We start from the raw sequence: 18,239 nt of genomic DNA, 5'->3' as shown, positions 1-18,239 counted from the left end.
GGGGATGGGGAGAGGGGGAGGAGGAGAAGGCCGAGGAGGAGGGGATGGGGAGAAGAGGAGGAGGAGGAGATAGGGAGAAGAGGAGGAGGAGGGGATGGGGAGAAGAGGAGGGGATGGGGAGAACAAGAGGAGGAGGAGAAGAGGGGAAGGAGGAGGAGGGACTGGGGAGGAGGGGGGAGAAGAGGAGGAGGAGGGATGGGGTGAAGAGGAGGAGGAGGGATGGGGAGAAGAGGAGGAGGGGATGGGGAGAACAGGAGGAGGAGGAGAAGAGGGGAAGGAGGAGGAGGGAATGGGGAGAAGGAGGAGGAGGGGATGGAAAGAGGAGGAGACGGGGAGAAGAGGAGATGGGAGAAGAGGAGGAGGAGGAAGGGATGGGGAGAAGAGGAGAAGGAGAAGGGGAGAAGAGGAGGAGAGGAGACGGAAGAAGAGGCGGAGACTGCGAAGGGGGAGGGGAGAAGAGGCGGCGGCTGCAAGCCGAGCAGGGCTGAGCAGGGCTGGGCCGGGCAGGGCCGGGCCGGGTTGGGCAGGGCGGGGCGGGGCGGGGCGGGCGGATCCGAACCCAGGACCCCGCCCCCTCCCTTCCCTTCCCTTCCCCTCCCCTCCCCTCCCCCAGCCTCGCCCTCCCCGCGCTCTGCAGCTCCGGTCCCTTTTAAGGCGCTCCGGCCGGACGGGACCTGTCACACTCTTCACACCTCGCCGCCCCGCGCTCCCGCGCACTGTTTGGACGCCGCTTTTCTCCCCGACCCCCAGCAGCGCCGGCGGCAGCAGGAGGAGGAGAAGGAAGAGGAGAAGGAAGAGGAGGAGGAAGAGGAGGAGGAGGAGGAGGCGGCGGGTGGAGGCCTCCCCCCTCCCCGCCTCCCGGACGGGCTCCGGGCCCCAGGCCTGCCTGTTTTTGAAGAAGGGGCGCTCAGAAAGGAGCCGGGCCTCGGAGGGGGCTTTTTTTTCCCCACCCCCTGCATAACTGGTTTGTCTTTTTTTAATTTTGGGAAGGCCCATCCGGCCCCCCCCCGGTCGGATGCTGCGGCTCTTTGTCTCCCGCGGCCCCGGGGCGGCCCGGAGGGGGTGAGGCCGCCCGCCCTTCCTCCTCCTCCTGCTCCTGCTCCTCCTGCTCCTCCTCCGGGAGGCCCTCCGGGCGGTGCCCCCCCGGTGCCCGGGCCCGAGCCCGGGAGCATGATTCTCCCCGCGGAGGGCATGAGCGCCGCGCACTGCAGGACCAGCCCCCCGCCGGATGCATGGGCGGTAAGTCACCCATCCACCCCTCTGCACCAGCAGGGCGCTCAGCACGCTCCAGGTGTGGGGGGGGGAGGCTCCCCCATCCTTCTGCAGCAGCAGGGCGTTCAGCACGCTCCAGGTGTGGGGGGGGAGGCTCCCCCATCCTTCTGCAGCAACAGGACGCTCAGCACGCTCCAGGTGGGGTGGGGGGAGGCTCCCCCATCCTTCTGCAGCAGCAGGACGCTCAGCACGCTCCAGGTGGGGGGAGAGGGGGGAGACTCCCCCACCCCTCTGCACAGCAGGACGCTCAGCACGCTCCAGGTGGGGGGAGAGGGGGGAGACTCCCCCACCCCTCTGCACAGCAGGACGCTCAGCCCGCTCCAGGTGGGGGGAGAGGGGGGAGACTCCCCCATCCCTCTGCACAGCAGGACGCTCAGCACGCTCCAGGTGGGGGGAGAGGGGGAGACTCCCCCATCCCTCTGCACACCAGGACGCTCAGCCCGCTCCAGGTGGGGTGGGGGGACGCTCCCCCCACCCTCCTGCAGCAGCAGGACGCTCAGCACGCTCCAGGTGGGGGGAAGGGGAGGCCCCCCCCCACCCCTCCCCAGCCCAAAGTTGGCCCCCTGGGCGAGAGGGACGCGGGCCCTTTAAGAGCGGGGTGGAGCGGGGCCGGACGGTGGGGGCGGGGGAGGCGGCCTGCGGGGGCCGCGGCGGCGCGGGGAGGCTCCGGCCGGGGCGGGGACCGGCTCGGGGCGGGGGCCCGGGCGGCGGGACGCCGAGGAGGAGGAGGATGGAGGAAGAGGGAGGAAGGCGGGGCGTCGCGGGGCCGTCGGGGACGGGGAAAAAACGGCTCGGCCCCTTTAAGAGCCGCCGCCGCCGCCGCCGCCGCCGCCGCTCGTCGCCAGGGGGCGCGCTCCAGCCGGGCCCCGTCTGCGCCTGCGCGCCCGCGCCCCCCCCAGGACCGCCCCCGGCCAGGGACCGCCCGACCTTTGACCTCTGACCTCCCTGCTCCTCCTCCTCCTCCTCCTCCTCCTCCCCCCCAATCCATCGATCCGAGACGATGGAGCTGCTGGTGCAACGCTCACTAGGCGTGGCGCAGTGGAAAGAGCACGGGCTTTGGGAGTCAGGGCTCATGAGTTCGAATCCCAGCTCTGCCACTTGTCGGCTGTGTGACTGTGGGCGAGTCACTTCACTTCTCTGGGCCTCAGTTCCCTCATCTGTAAAGTGGGGATGAAGACTGTGAGCCCCACGTGGGACAACCTGATTCCCCTGTGTCTACCCCAGCGTTTAGAACAGTGCTCGGCACATAGGAAGCGCTTAACAAATACCAACATCATCATCATCATCATCAGCTCCTAGTGGGGGCGGAGCGTTGCCCTCAGTGCTTGGAAAGGGCAGCTCGTGCATTCATTCCGTCGTATTTCTTGAGCACCTATTGGATGCAAAGGGCTGGACTCAGCGCTTGGAAAGTACAGCTTGCACATTCATCTAGTCATCTTTATTGAGCTCCTATTGGGTGCACAGCGTTGGACTCAGCCCTTGGAAAGTACAGGTCATTCATTCAGTCGTATTTGTTGAGCACCTACTGGGGGCAGAGCGTTGGACTCAGCGCTTGGAAAGTACAGTTCGCACATTCATTTAGTCGTATTTATTGAGCACCGACTGGGTGCAGAGCGCTGGACTCAGCGCTTGGAAAGTACAGCTCGCACATTCATTTAGTCGTATTTATTGAGCTCCTATTGGGTGCAGAGCGTTGGACTCAGCGCTTGGAAAGTACAGGTCATTCATTCAGTCGTATTTGTTGAGCACCTACTGGGGGCAGAGCGTTGGACTCAGCGCTTGGAAAGGACAGCTCGCTCATTCATTCAGTCGTATTTATTGAGCTCCTATTGGGGGCAGAGGGCTGGACTCAGTGCTTGGAAAGTACAACTCGCACATTCATTTAGTCGTATGTATTGAGCTCCTGTTGGGTGCAGAGCATTGGACTCAGCGCTTGGACTGTACAGTTCATTCATTCAGTCGTATTTATTGGGCACCTACTGAGTGCAGAGTGTTGGACTCAGCGCTTGGAAAGTACAGCTTATTCATTCATTCATTCGTATTTGTTGAGCACCTACTGGGTGCAGAGCATTGGACTCAGCACTTGGAAAGGACAGCTCGTTAATTCATTTAGTCGTGTTTATTGAGCTCCTATTGGGTGCAGAGCGCTGGACTCAGCACTTGGAAAGTACAGGTCATTCATTCAGTCGTATTTGTTGAGCACCGACTGGGTGCAGTGGGCTGGACTCAGCGCTTGGAATGTACAGTTCATTCATTCAGTCGTATTTATTGGGCACCTACTGAGTGCAGAGGGTTGGACTCAGCGCTTGGAAAGTACAGCTTATTCATTCATTCGTATTTGTTGAGCACCGACTGGGTGCAGAGCGTTGGACTCAGCACTTGGAGAGGACAGCTCATTCATTCATTCGGTTGTATTTATTGACCGCTGACTGGGGGCAGAGCGTTGGACTGAGCGTTTGGAAAGTACAATCGGGCAACAGATAGACACCATCCCTGCCCAACAACGGGTTCGCGGACTAAGGAGGTTGGCCCACGTGGGGCTCACGGTCTTCATCCCCGTTGGACGGATGAGGGAACTGAGGCCCAGGGAAGTGAATCGGCTTGCCCAAGGCCACCCAGCAGGCTAGGGAAGGAGTCGGGATTAGAACTCGCGGCCTTTGACTCCCAAGCCCGTGCTCTTGCCACTAGAGTTGCGTCGCAAAAGCTCCCAGTAATAACAATAATGACGGTATTTGTTGAGCGCTTATTATGTGCAGAGCACTGTTCTAAGCGCTGGAGTTGCTACAAGGTAATCAAATTGTCCCACGTGAGGCTCACCGTCTTAAACCCCATTTGACAGATGAGGGAACTGAGGCCCAGAGATGTGAAGTGGCTTGCCCAAGGCCACAGAGCAGACTTCAGGCCCGGGCTCTATCCACTACGCCATGCTGCTTGTCTTTATTGAGGGCTTACTGTGGGCAGAGCACTGTACTAAGCGTTTGGGAGAGTGTACTACAACAGTAAACCTTCTCTGCCCACCATGAGGTTACAGTCTAAACGGGGGGGGGGGAGACTTTAATAAATAAATTACAGATATAATTCACTTCTGGACCTCAGTTACCTCATGTGGGGAAGGAGCGTGGCTCAGTGGAAAAGAGCCTGGGCTTCGGAGTCAGAGGTCATGAGTTCGACTCCCGGCTCGGCCACTTGTCAGCTGTGTGACTTTGGATGAGTCACTTGACTTCTCTGTGCCTCAGTTCCCTCATCTGGAAAATGGGGATGAAGACTGTGAGCCCCACGTGGGACAACCTGATTCCCCTGTGACTACCCTAGCGCTTAGAACAGTGCTCGGCACATAGCGCTTAACAAATACCTATATATATATATCTGGAAAATGGAAATGGGGTGAGAGTGTGAGCCCCGGTGGGACAGGGATTGGGTCCAACCTGATTGACTTGGACCTACCCCAGTGCTTAGAACAGTGTTTGGGTCCATTTTCTGCCCCTTTTCCTTTGGTGGGGGTTGGGGGAACATCCCCCTGCGCTCAGTCTGGTGCACTGTAAGCGCTCAGTAAATACCACTGATAGACTATAATCACCTAGTGGGCAGGGAATGCGTCTACCAACTGTGCTGTATTATATTCTCAAATGCTTAGTACAGTGCTCTGCCCACAGTAAGTGCTCAGTACATACCGTCGATAGAAGCAGCGTGGCTCAATGGAAAGAGCTTGGGAGTCAGAGGTCATGGGTTCGAATCCCGGCTCTGCCACTTGTCAGCTGGGTGACTGTGAGCGAGTCACTTCACTTCTCTGGGCCTCAGTTCCCTCATCTGGAAAATGGGGATGAAGACTGAGCCCCACGTGGGACAACCTTATCACCTTGTATCCCCCAGCGCTTAGAACAGTGCTTTGCACATAGTAAGCGCTTAACAAATGCCAGCGTTATTATTTTTAAGCACCTTGTAGGCAAGGAATGTGTCTCCCACAGCTGTTGTATTGGACTTAACCAAGTGCTTAGTACAGTGCTTTGAACAGAAGCTGTGTAATAAATACCATCGGTCGTCTCAATTTCTTCACCAGCGATGGCCCTCATTGAAGGTTATTTTCTGAAGATGAGAAGCAGCGTGGCCGAGTGGAAAGAGCCCGGACTTGGGAGTCAGAGGTCGTGGGTTCTAATCCCGGCTCCGCCACTTGTCAGCTTGTGACTTTGGATGAGTCACTTGACTTCTCTGTGCCTCAGTTGCCTCATCTTGAAAATGGGGATTAAGACTGGGAGCCCCACGTGGGACAACCCGATTACCTTGTTCTACCTCAGCGCTTAGAACAGTGCTTGGCGCATAGCACTTAGCAAATACCGTAATTATTATTAATAAAGATCCTCAAAGAAGGGAGAGGTCAGATGGGGCTCTTTCAGTGTCTTCAACCTCCTTGCAAGACCCTCAAATGGGCCTGGGAGTCAGAAGGTCATGGGTTCTAATTCCGACTCCGCCACTTGTCTGCCGTGTGGCCTTGGGCAAGTCACTTCACTTTTCCGGTACCTCAGTTACCCCATCTGTAAAATGAGGATTGAGAATGTGAACCCCACGTAGGACAGGGACTATGTCTAACCCCCTTTGCTTGTATCCACCCCAGCGCTTAGTACAGCGGCTGGCACGTAGGAAGCGCTTAAGTAAACAATGTTGTCTTGTTTTTGTTTTTTGTTTTGCTTTGCGAGCCCCTCATTGGGCAGGGATGCTCTCTATCTGTTGCCGAATTGTACTTTCGAAGCGCTTAGTACAGTGCTCTGCACAGAGTAAGCGCTATTGAATGAATGAAAGTACCGCTATTACCCTTAATAATAATAACCCCAATTGGAGAAATTGAGGCAGCCAAGCAGCTGTACGTCTCCAAGGTCATGTAGGCCGCAGCTAGGTAGGTGTCGGGTTTCCTGGCTTCCAATATAGCCATCTTGGCGCTAGACGAAGTCACCCATTAAGCGAAGGGCCAAAATGACGCACCCTCTTTCCACGACCTTTGGATGTGGGAAATGATTGGGTTGGTCAGAAGCTGAGGGACTTTAGGGGCCGGGCGGTGGCAATTGGGCAAATAGGAGCGACGCCTCTGTCCGCCATTCACGTGCACCGTAAGCTCATTGTGAGCAGGAAATGTCTCTTCTTATATTGTACTCTTCCAAGTGCTTAGTACAGTGCTTGCACCCAGTAAGTGCTCAAGAGATGCGATTGACAGACTCACGTGGCACGTGGAGTAGCCGTCAGCTTGAAGATGCCACTCCTGACAGTGGTTTTTGTATCCACGGGTGTGAAGAAGCAGCATTCTTTGGAGTCCAGTACATAGGAGGGCCACCGATGATAACTATGGCATTAAACCCTACCTGTGGGCCATGCGCTGTCCTAAACGATGAGGTAGAGAAAGGATGATCTAGCCGGACGCAGTTGCTGTCCCACGCGGTGCTCGTGGGAGGAAAGAGTAAGATTTAATCCCCATTTTACAGATGAGGAAACTGAAGCACAAAACATAATCATTATTATATTTAAGTGCTTACGTGCTGTAGTAAGCGCTGAGGTGGATACAAGCAAATAGGTTGGATGCAATCCCTTGTCCCACATGGGGCTCAGTCTCAATCCCTATTTTACAGATGGAAACTAAATCCCATTTTACAGAGGGAACTGAGATGCAGAGAAGTTAAGTGACTTCCCCACGGTCACGCAGGAGGAAAGTGGCAGAGCCGGACTTTCCGGCCCGAGTTAGGCCACACCGACCTGATTGGGGATTTTAAATGTGGTACCTTTATTTGATGGAGCCAGAGAGAGATCTGGGAGGGGGCGGGGGAAGGCATTGTAGCATCTGAAGAGGGCACAGTGGCCATCTCTTGATTGTAAGATCCTAAAGGACAGGGATCACATCTGCTGACCCTCTCCCAGGTGGTTAGTTCCCGTGCGCCTAGTAAATAATACTCGAGACTGATCTCTATTCATTTAATAGTATTAAAACTAACTCTCCAACTAACTCGCCAAGCTAACTCTTCCCCTCTTCAAAGCCCTACTGAAAGCTCACGTCCTCCAGGAGGCCTTCCCAGACTGAGCCCCCCCTTTCCCTCTGCTCCCCCTCCCCTCTTTCCCCTTTCCGTCAGCACTGTGCTCATTTGTATATATTTATTACCCTATTTTGTTAATAAGGTATATGTCTCCTTGATTCTATTTGTCTTGATGATGTTGTCTTGTTTTTGTTTTGTTCTGTTTTGCTTTGCTGTCTGTCTCCCCCGTTTAGACTGTGAGCCCGTCATTGGGCAGAGATTGTCTCTGTCTGTTGCCGAATTGTACCTTCCAAGTGCTTAGTTCAGTGCTCTGCATATAGTAAGCGCTCAATAAATACTATTGAATGAAAGAATGCATGAATCCCTAGGCCAGCTATCACTGAGCAGAACTGCCTTCAGGGTTTTGAGGCGTCTGCTTGGCTAAGGTCTCACCAGAGGGGTTCAGAAGGGGTCAGAATAACCCCGAAACTCCCTCTCTAGTGCTCTGACTGCCAGCCTTTCTGGTCGTATGACAAGGTGTGTCCTTCTTAGAGATCTAAATCAAAAATAAATGTTGGTATTTGTTAAGTGCTTACTATGTGCAAAGCACTCTTCTAAGCGCTGGGGGATGCAAGGTGATCAGGTTGTCCCACGTGGGGCTCACAGTTTTAATCCCCATTTTACAGATGAGGTAACTGAGGCAAAGAGAAGTTAAGTGACTTGACCAAAGTCACACAGCTGGCAAGCGGCAGAGCCGGGATTAGAACCCATGACCTGTGACTCCCAAGCCCGGGCTCTTTCCACTGAGCCACGCTGCTTCTCTAGGAGGATCTCTAGACTGTCAGCTTGTTGTGGGCAGGGAACGTATCAGCCGGCTCTGGTACTGGGCTCTCCCGAGCGCCTAGTACAGTGCCTGGCACCTACCAAACTCTCAATAAATACCATTGATGATGATAAATACCAGGGCCACCGTCCTGGCATATCCTGTTTACAGTTCTGGTTTGGGGCTCTTGTTGACTTAGGGTGACTTCATGATCCCTCGGCTATCATGGAACGATTTAACCCTGCTTTGTCTTTCCAATTTGTGGGGCGTCCTCTACATTCCCTTTCTCCTTCCGAAGGCAACTCATATGTTCAAGTGAGAATGGGTGGGTCCGCTGGCATCTGTGATCAGATGTAGGGCTGGGAGCGAAGTAGATTTTCTTTGGGGTTTTTGCTTATTTTTTATGGTATTTGTTGTTAATGATAATAATAATGATGGCATTTGTTAATAATAATAATTTTGGTATTTAAGTGCTTACTATGTGCCAAGTGCTGGGTAGATACAAGGTAATCAGGCTGTCCCACTTGGGGCTCCCGGTCTTCATCCCCATTTTAAAGATGAGGTAACTGAGGCCCAGAGAAGTGAAGTGACCTGCCCAAAGTCACACAGCTGACAAGCGGCGGAGTCGGGATTAGAACCCATGACCTCTGACTCCCAAGCCCGGGCTCTTTCCACTAAGCCACGTTGCTTCTCTAAGTGTTAAGTGTTCACAACGTGCCAGGCACTGTACTAAGCTCCGGGGTAGGTACAAGTCAGTCAGGTTGGACACAGTCCTTGTCCCACGTGGAGTTCACAGTCTTAATTCTCCGTTTACAGATGAGGGAACTGAGGCCCAGAGAAGTGAAGTGACTTGCCTAAGGTCACACAGCAGACGAGTAGCAGAGCTAGGATTAGAACCCAGGGCCTCTGACACCCAGGTCTATCCGTCAGGCCATGCCGCTTCTCATTTTACCTTTCTCCCGAGGAAAGCGCCGAAAAGATAACCCCCTCCGGCGAACTCACTTGGAAGAATAATAATTGGGGATGGAACCACCTTCCTAGGATTATACTAAATCTTTACCCTGAACCCTTGGTGAGTTTCATTTCCTGTTTAGAATCAGTTTCACTTTTGAATTTTCTTGCGTTCGTTTGTCCCACAACTTTGGCACGAGTGTGTCTGTTGCGGGCAGGGAACGTGCCCACCAACTCTGCTATATTGTACTCTCCAAGCACTTAGTAGAGTGCTGTGCACAAAGTAAGCGCTCAGTGAATACGACTGGTTGATTGAAGGATGCGTCTAACATACTGGAAGGCTTGCCTGCAAGGAGCTTCCAGTCGGAATACAGGCAAGACAGACATCATATAGTCAAGGTACACAGACTTTGTGCGTGTGTGTAGTTGTCCTTTAGCTGAAAGAGGAGGTCACGGATGTTGCGTCTGGGGTTGAAAAGGCCGCAATCCTGACCACGCTGCCCTTTGTTTTTTACCGTGTTTGTTGTTTGCAGTGCTAGGCACTGCCTTTGGCTCTCAGTTCCTTGATCCTAAGGAAGTTGCTGTTAGAAAAGAACCACCCCATTTGGGATTTCTCGTCTTGCTGCTGCATTCGGGAAGGAGCGTGGCCTAGTTGAAAGAGCACGGGCCCGGCGGTCAGAGGTCGTGGGTTCTAATCCCAGCTCGGCCACCCGTCTGCTGTGTGACCTTGGGCAAGTGTACTTAACTTCTCTCTGCCTCAGTTACCTCATCTGTAAAACGGGAATCAAGATTGTCAGCCCCGCGAGGGACATGGTGTGTCCAACCTGATTGCCTGGTATCTCCCCTAGTGCTTAGCACATAGTAAGCACTTAAGTATTACAATTCTTATCATTACTAATAATTGTGGTATTTGTTATTGACGCCTTGCTTTGAGAGATGCGGGAATCGTCTCACTGTAAGTTTAGAACATTTCTTCTGGACCCCTTTTCCGATCCCCAGTTTCAGCCCACCACACGGCAGCTGTGTATTTATTCATTCATTCAATCATATTTATTGAGCGTTTACTGTGTGCAGAGCACTGTACTAAGCCTTGGAAAGTACAATTCAGCAACAGATAGAGACAATCTCTATTCACCAACGGGCTCACAGTCCAGAAAGGGGGGTTTAGGGCTCCTGCTGTCACCAATCAATGGTATGTGTTGAGCGCTTTCCGTGTGCAGAGCGCTGTACTAAGCGCTTGGAAGAGTCCAGAGTTGGCAGACACATTCCCTGCCCACAAAGAGGTCTAGCCTCCTCAATTGGGTCAAGGTGAGTGTAGCTTTAGGGCCAAGAGACTGTTCTAGAATTTTTATCGTTGTGGGCACGGAATGTGTCTGTTGTTAGTACAGTGCTCTGCACACAGTTTGTGCTCAATAAATGCCGTCAATTGAATGAATATAAGCTTTACATGACGCTGGAATTGCCTAAGGAGTCAGTTTGTAGTTATTGAGCACTTACTGGGTGCAGAGCACTGTGCTAAGCACTTGGGAGAGTACAATGTAACAATAAGACATATTCCCTGCCTGCAATGAGTTTACAGTCTAGACGAGTCAGATCTAGCATTCATATTGAGTCCAGGTCTCTACCACTGGGAGTTGGACAAGGCCATAGCTCTGAAGTTTAGTTTTGTCTGAACCTGGCTTAATAATAATAATAATAACTGTATTTGATGGTATTTAAGTGCTTACTATATGCCAAGCACTGTTCTAAGCACTGGGGTAGATACAAAGTAATCAGGTTGTTCCATGTGGGGCTCACAGTCTTAATCCCCATTTTACAGTTCAGGTAACTGAGGCACAGACAAGTGAAGTGACTTCCCAAAGTCACCCAGCTGACAAGGGGCAGAACCGGGGTTAGAACCCACAACCTCCGACTCCCAACTCTGACTCGGGCTCTTGCCATAAAGCCACACTGCTTCAGGGTATTTGTTATTTGTTATTTTTTGGTTTGGTATTTAAGTGCTTACTGTGGGCCAGGCACTGTACTAAATGCTGGGGTGGATACAAGGTAACTGGATTGAACCCAGTTCCTGTCCCACACAGGGCTCACAGTCTTCATCCCCATTTTGCAGATGAGGGAACTGAGGCCCAGAGAAGTGAAATGAGTTGCCCGAGGTCACACGGCAGACAAGTGGCGCAGCCGGGATTAGGACTCAGGTCCTCCTGACTCCCAGGAGGGCTCTAACCACTAGGCCACATTTCCAAGGGATGCGTTGGCTTTCACGGTTTGATTTTTCTACTTCCCTTTCTATTTTGCGAAGAAACGACAGGCTGAACATGTGCTCTCAAATGGCCTTTTTGGCTTTGTCTCATGGACTCAAAGCTGGAAAGCAACATTGGAGAGTTTGTCTAGCCACTTTCTACCCCAAAAAGGCCAGAATTTAAACTATCCAAGAAAGATGATCTCATTTTTCAACTACCTCAAAGAAAGACAACCCCTTAACCTTTTCTTTCTGTGGCTTGTTCCAGTGACCAACAATCTTTATTGTCAGAATATTCTCATTTTTAACTACCTCAAAGAAAGACAACCCCCAAACCTTTTCTTTCTGTGGCCTGTCCGGTGACCATTAATCCTTCCTGTCAGAATATTCTTCCTTAGAGCAAATCTAATCATTGCTGCTACAGTTTGTCAATTTCTTCTTGTTTTGACTTCATTGGAGAAGAGCAGATCAGATTTAATCTGCTATACATTTGAGGAAAGTAATTGTAAGGAGGTTTACCCTAAATCCAGACCCCTTTAATAGGATCTCCTTTTCCATTAGCTTGCATTTCTCCAGAGACTCAACTGTGTCTCTTTCTCCCTCCTTCATTTTCTTTTGGGGTGTGTATGGACTCCCAGCCTGGTTTCAGTATTCAGCATTCCAGGAAAAACCTGCTCAAAATATTGAGTGGGCAAGGAATATAACATTTGTGTACTTTTTTTTGGTCTTTTTGTGTACTTTTCCAAGTGTTTTTTTAATGGCATTTTATATTTATGGGATTCATTGGGCGCTTACTATATGTCAAAGACTGTTCTAAGCACTGGAATAGATACAAGTTAAGTTGGACACAGTCCCTGTACCATATGGGGCTCATAGACTTAATTCCCATTTTCCAGATGAGGTAACCGTGCCCAGAGAAGTGAAGTGGCTTGCCCAAGGTCTCACAGCAGAAAAGTGGCAGAGCTAGGATTAGAACCCAGGTCCTTCGGAATCCCAGGTCTGTGCTCTATCCATTAGGCTATGCTGCTTCTCAGGCTACTTGGCACACGGAACACGTTTAATAATTGCCGTAATAATTACTACATGTATACATAAGTGCTGAAGGCAGGAATAAAATGCAGAAGTTAAGGGTAGCGTTGAGTTAGCGTGACTGGGCATTGTGAATTAATTGGGGAGGGCTGTCCGGAGGAGTTGGGATTGTAGGAGGAGTCCTGAACACACAAAGAGCTTTTTTTTTTTATTTTTTTCCCCTCCCAATTTCATCTTCTGTAAAATGTGGATATGATATGAATGTATTTACCAATTCTGGTGTATTTTATTTTTCCAAGTGCTTAGTACAGAACTTGATGATACTGACGCCAGACTGCTTATTTTGTTTCGTTCTGTTGTCTGTCTCCCCCGTTTAGACTGTGAGCGCGCTGTTGGGCAGGAATTGTCTCTCTCTGTTGCTGAATTGTACATTTCCAATTGTACAGTGTTCTGCACATAGTAAGCGCGCAATAAATACGATTGAATGAATAGTACAGGGCTCTGCCTATAGGAAGCGCTTCAGTAAATACCATTGATTAGGTGGCAACCCAGTGCTGGACAGGAACTGCGTCTGATGGGATTACCTGGTATCCTCCCTCGCCCCGCCCCCCCAAACCCAGCATTTAGCACAGTGCTTAGCACATAGTCAGTGCTAATAAACAACTCACTTGGGAGCGGCACGGAGCTGTTCCCTCTGGTTCTGCGTCGGAATGGAAATCCGACTCCCAGGCCAAGTGACCTTGCTTTATCCTTTTAAATATGAGCCCCAGGGTTCAGCAGCGAGAACAGACAGGCTTTGTGTGTGCTCCCCCTCCATCCCCACCCGCTCTTGGTTTGACTGACAGTGGTCCCCCCCAGCCCCTGAATGCCCTAGCAACTAATCAGCAGCGACCTTTCGGTTCCCATCTTTCCCCGTCTACTATAGTAACCACGCGACGTTGTTACCAGAAATGTTTGCGCCTAGGTCAAGAATTTCTCACAAACCAGCGGGGCCTAGTAGGTAGAGCAGGGGCTTTGGGGGGTCAGAAGGACCTGGGTTCTAATTCCAGGCTCTGCTTCTGGTCTGCTGGGTGATGCTGGTAAGTCTCTTCCCTTCTCTGGGCCTCCGTTACCTCATCTGTAAAATGGGGGAATATAGACGGTGAGCCCCATGTGGAACAGGGACTGTGTCAAATATGATAAGCTTGTATCTACCTGAGGGCTCAGTAAAGTGCCTGGCGCATTGTAAGTGCTTAAGAAATTCCATTAAAAAAAAAAAGGACATCCATCCAGAGCGAAAGCATAGTGGCTAGGAAGAGAGTTGGTCTGGGGTAGTTATCTCTGGCACCTGAACTGAGCCAGTTGGGTAGGGATTGTCTCTGCTGCTGAATTGTACTTTCCAAGCGCTTAGTACAGTGCTCAGCAAGCGCTTAAATAATCCGATTGAATGAATGAATGAATGACACTGGACAGAGCACGGGCCTGGTAGTCACAAGGACCTGGGTTCTAATCCCGGATCCACCACTTGTCTGGTGGGTGACCTTGGGCAAGTCACCTTGCTTCTCTGTGCCTCAGTTACCTCATCTGTCAAATGGGGATTAAGACTGTGAGCCTCATGTGGGACAGGGGCGACGTCCACCTGATCAGCTTGTATTTACCCCAGTGCTTAATACAGTGCCGGGCCCATAGTAAGAGCTTAACAGATACTACTGTTGTTATTAATGATTGGCTTCCTCACAGCCCACCCCCCTGCTGCCCCTCCTCCCTCACTCTGCCCTAGTTTGGTTCTCTCCAACCTCCACTTCTCATGCTCCTCCGCAGTGGCCGCCACAGTGGCCATCACAGCCCCACATGCTTGACTGTGGCTTCCGTCCTTTGTCTCCCTGCTGTTTGACAGGTCCGGCCTCTAGTTTGGAAAGGGCAGTGTGAATGCAGGCCTGGATTCGTGCAAAACCTGGATCTTTCTCCATTCCTGAAGTAGGGTGATACTTTAGGAGCTCTCTGTGAATCACCTCCAGCTTTTGGGGATAAGGGATTGTCCAGGAACATCTGGAATCTATCCCTCAACATCCCCGGAGCGTCGAGGAAAGCCATCCTAACTCCATTCTTGGATCCTGTGTTACTCTGAGCCTTCCAGCTCCAGAAGCAGATTTTTTTTTCCCGGAAAGAAAGGGCATCATGGATACTCCGATTGTTTGAAAGAAACAAGCAGAGAAGAGGTGTGGCCTAGTTGATAGAGCACAGTCTTGGGAATCAGTTGGACCTGGGTTCTAGTCCCAGATCTACCACTTGTCTGTTGTGTGACCTTGGGAAAGTCATTTAATGTCTCTATGCTGGTTACCTCATCTATAAAATGAGACCGTGGTCCCCATGGGGGACAGGGACTGTGTCCAACCTGACCATTGTACCCCAGTGCTTAGTACAGTCCTGAGCCCATAGTGAACGCTTAACAGATTCCATAAAAAACAAAACAAAAAACAATTAACAGAGACTTGATTGAAAACCTCTCTGTCTTGCCTTGTTGTAATAATAATAATTGTGGTATTTGTTAATCACTTACTATGTGCCAGGCACTGTTCTAAGCTCTGGGATAGATAAAAGATAATCGGGTTGGATACAATCCCTGTCTCACATAGGGCACGCAGTCTCAATCCCCATTTTATAGATGAGGAAACTGAGGCACAGAGAAGTGGATCAATGTTTATTTGTGGTTGCCTGCAGTAATAATAATATTTAAGTGCTTACTATATGCCAAGCATGGTTCTAAACTCTGGGGTCATTACAAGGTAGTCAGGTTGTCCCACGTGGGGCTCATTTGACAGATGAGGCAACTGAGGCACAGAGAAGTGAAATGAAAGGTCCTGGACCCAGTGTTTAGGAGGTTTCAGCCTCATGATGAGCAGTGACCATTGGGGTGCCCAAATATTCCTGGGCGCCGGGATGCCATTCCATAGTGTTGAAGTGACGCTGTTGCGCTGGGAAGCAGTGTGGCTTGGTTGCTGTCGTGAAATAGTATCGTGAAAGGGCAGCACTGGGAGCCTTACCCTGCTGGCAACTCCTCAAAGGAGCTGGTCCAAAACGGTGCCTTGGCCACAGGCAGTTCGGAGGTGGTTCAGGGGGCAAGGGGGATGGGTCTTCCGCCGGTCACCGGCGGTGGTCTCTCGGGGCGTTCTTAGCAGGCGTTGGGGAGTGTTCAGTGGCCCAGCCGACAGCTAAAATAAACTCTAGTCGGTCAGGCTGCGTAAATTCCCTCTGTAGTTTCGCTTGGCTTCACATTCTGCCTCATTATTTGCAGTTGCGTGGGGTTGTGTTTCCCCTCCAGAGTGGGTAGCGTTACCCTGGTGAAGGGCCCTGGTCTCCCCTCTGTCAAGACTTATTCTTTTTTTATGTGTGTGTGTGTGTATGTATTAGTAACTGGACTAAGCGCTGGGGTAGATATGGGCTAATCAGGTTGGACAAAATCCGTGACCTACGTGGGGCTCACGGTCTTCATCTCCATTTTTGAGATGAGGTCATTTACCATTTTTGAGATGAGGAGGAGAGAAGTGAAGTGACTTACCCAGGGTCACACAGCAGACAGGTGGCAGAGCCAGGTTGAGGACCAAGGTCCTTCTGACCTTCCAGGCCTGTGCTCTGTCCACGAGGCCACGCTGCTTCTCATCATTTGTGTGAGTCTGGTGGGAAACCATGCTGGTGTCAACTCTCTCCCTTCAATTATGCAACACTTTTCTTACTCTAGGTCCTGAAATTCCCCTCATAGACTGAGTATAGATCCCAGAAAACTCAGAAGTCAATTATTGGCAGAGTAGAGACCATTTGGAGGATTCTATTAAAAGCTTGATTTCTGACACTTGATGGTTCATTATAGCCAGGTGAACTGCAAGGCGAGATTTGACAGATCAATCAATGGTAGTTATTGAGCGCCTACTGTGTGCAGAACATTGTACTAAACTCTGCCCCACCTGATTATCTTCTGTCTATCGCAGGGCTTAGTATGGGTCCTGGCAAATGGAAAGTACTTAGCAAATACCATTTGAAAAAAACCCAAACCGTTGTCCACTATTCTCAGGAATTACTGGTTGGTTTGTGTTATTCTTGGAAGCCAGAGAGAGGTGCTAAGAGCTCTACGTCAATAGAGTGACATTGCAGTCTCCCAAGCACTTAGTATAGTGTTCTGCACACGGTAAACGCTTAATGAATATGATTGAATGAATGTTTTTTGAACGCTGGTTTCTTGAAGAAAATCGGCTTGGCCTTAATAATAATAATAATGATGTTGGTATTTGTTAAGCGCTTACTATGTGCCGAGCACTGTTCTAAGCGCTGGGGTAGACACAGGGGAATCAGGTTGTCCCACGTGGGGCTCACAGTCTTCATCCCCATTTTACAGAGGAGGGAACTGAGGCCCAGAGAAGTTAAGTGACTTGCCCACAGTCACACAGCCGACAAGTGGCAGAGCTGGGATTCGAACTCATGAGCCCTGACTCCAAAGCCCGTGCTCTTTCCACTGAGCCACGCTGCTTCTCCAGCCTCATTAGGGGAGAGAAGCATAGCACATTGAATCAATCATATATTGAGCATTTACTGTGTGCAGAGCACTTTACTAAGCAGCGTGGCTCAGTGGAAAGAGCACGGGCTTGGGAATCTGTTGTGGGTTCTAATCCCGGATCTGCCACTTGTCTGCTGTGTGTCTTTGGGCAAGTCACTTAACTTCTCTGTGCCTCAGTTACCTCATCTGTCAAATGGAGATTAATAGTGTGAGCCCCACGTGGGGCAACCTGATTACCTTGTACCTCCCCCAGTGCTTAAAACAGTTAACTGTTACAGTTAACTATGTGCTGGGCACATAGTGCTTAACAAATACCACCATTATTATTATTATTATTATTATTATTATTATTACAAAACACGACAGAGTTGGTAGATAGGTTCCCTGCCCACAAGGAGCTTACAGTCTACTGAACTCTGGAAGGTCCAGAAAATGCAACATTCTTGGTCTGGAAGAGAGTGTGTTCTCTGCCCGTGGTGTAACAAGGAGCTCCTTCCATCGCAGAAGGTGGGACAGAATAACACCAAAGCATGAGAAAGAAATGAATCACCAATAATTATAATAGCTCAGAAAGCTGTGGTATTGCTACCGTGAACAATTTGGGGAGTTTGACCCATGATGTATGACTGTAGACTTCAGATTTAAAAAAAAAAATGCGTTACTTCATGTTGATTATAGCCATTTGGGGTGGCTTTGAGATGGTGATTATTTTGCCATAGGTTTAAGACCGAATGGATATCCCCCCACCCGCCCCATCTTATCCATCTTTCTCATCCATCAGACTTTATTTACCTTCAGGGACTTTTGAATGGCAAAATGTATCCTCTTCTTTTGAACTCAGAGCAGGTCTTTTTCCGCTTCCCCTGTTGGCCCCGTCTTGAAGCATTTACTTTCATCCCTGCTCCCTGAAAGCTGAGAGCACTTCCTTCAGGCATTTCCTGTTTTGGAGCCCCTTCTGAGTACTGGGTATTTGTTTGTTCTCATGAACTTTGACATCAGGGTGTTAGGAATGGGAGAGTCTCCTCCCCACCCCCGAACACCCACACCCACACACACCCATTTTGGTTTCAATTGGGATAGGTGGGGATGGGAGAGGCTTTTGATTCTGGGGTTGTGTATGTGTGTGTCTGTATCTACAACACTGGTGTCACCCGAAGGCTTCAGTGAGCTGCATGTTTGGCCAGATGTACCAGCACAACTTCTTTAGGACCATTCTAGACTGGATTTTCTGAAGAGTGCCTCCGTTGACAGGTCTTTGGGCCTTTTCTGGAGAGTGCTTCTGTGGCCAGGTCTTGCTGGAAGAAGGAGAGAGCCTTTTTCAAAGGTGATAATAGTAATAATGATGGTATTTAAGTGCTTGCTCTGTGCCAGGCGCTGTCCTAAACACTAGGGTGGACACAAGCAAAT

The 18,239-nt window shown here is 50.7% G+C and overlaps 1 protein-coding gene across 1 annotated transcript in view; it reads left to right on the top strand.

The window, feature by feature from the left end:
* Positions 1–623: 623 nt before the first annotated feature.
* KLF8 (Kruppel like factor 8) overlaps positions 624–18,239 on the top strand; it is a 65,022-nt gene continuing 47,406 nt past the window's right edge. The window contains exon 1 of the mRNA XM_029067671.2: positions 624–1,239. Within this exon, the coding sequence (XP_028923504.1) occupies positions 1,171–1,239 (69 nt within the window). The 5' untranslated portion in view covers positions 624–1,170. The remainder of the gene's footprint in view (positions 1,240–18,239) is intronic.

This window comes from Ornithorhynchus anatinus, chromosome 6 (genome assembly GCF_004115215.2).
Source record: "Ornithorhynchus anatinus isolate Pmale09 chromosome 6, mOrnAna1.pri.v4, whole genome shotgun sequence".
Lineage (NCBI taxonomy): Eukaryota > Metazoa > Chordata > Mammalia > Monotremata > Ornithorhynchidae > Ornithorhynchus > Ornithorhynchus anatinus.
Note: the sequence above shows the minus strand (reverse complement) of the source record. Positions and strands in the feature narration are given on the sequence as shown.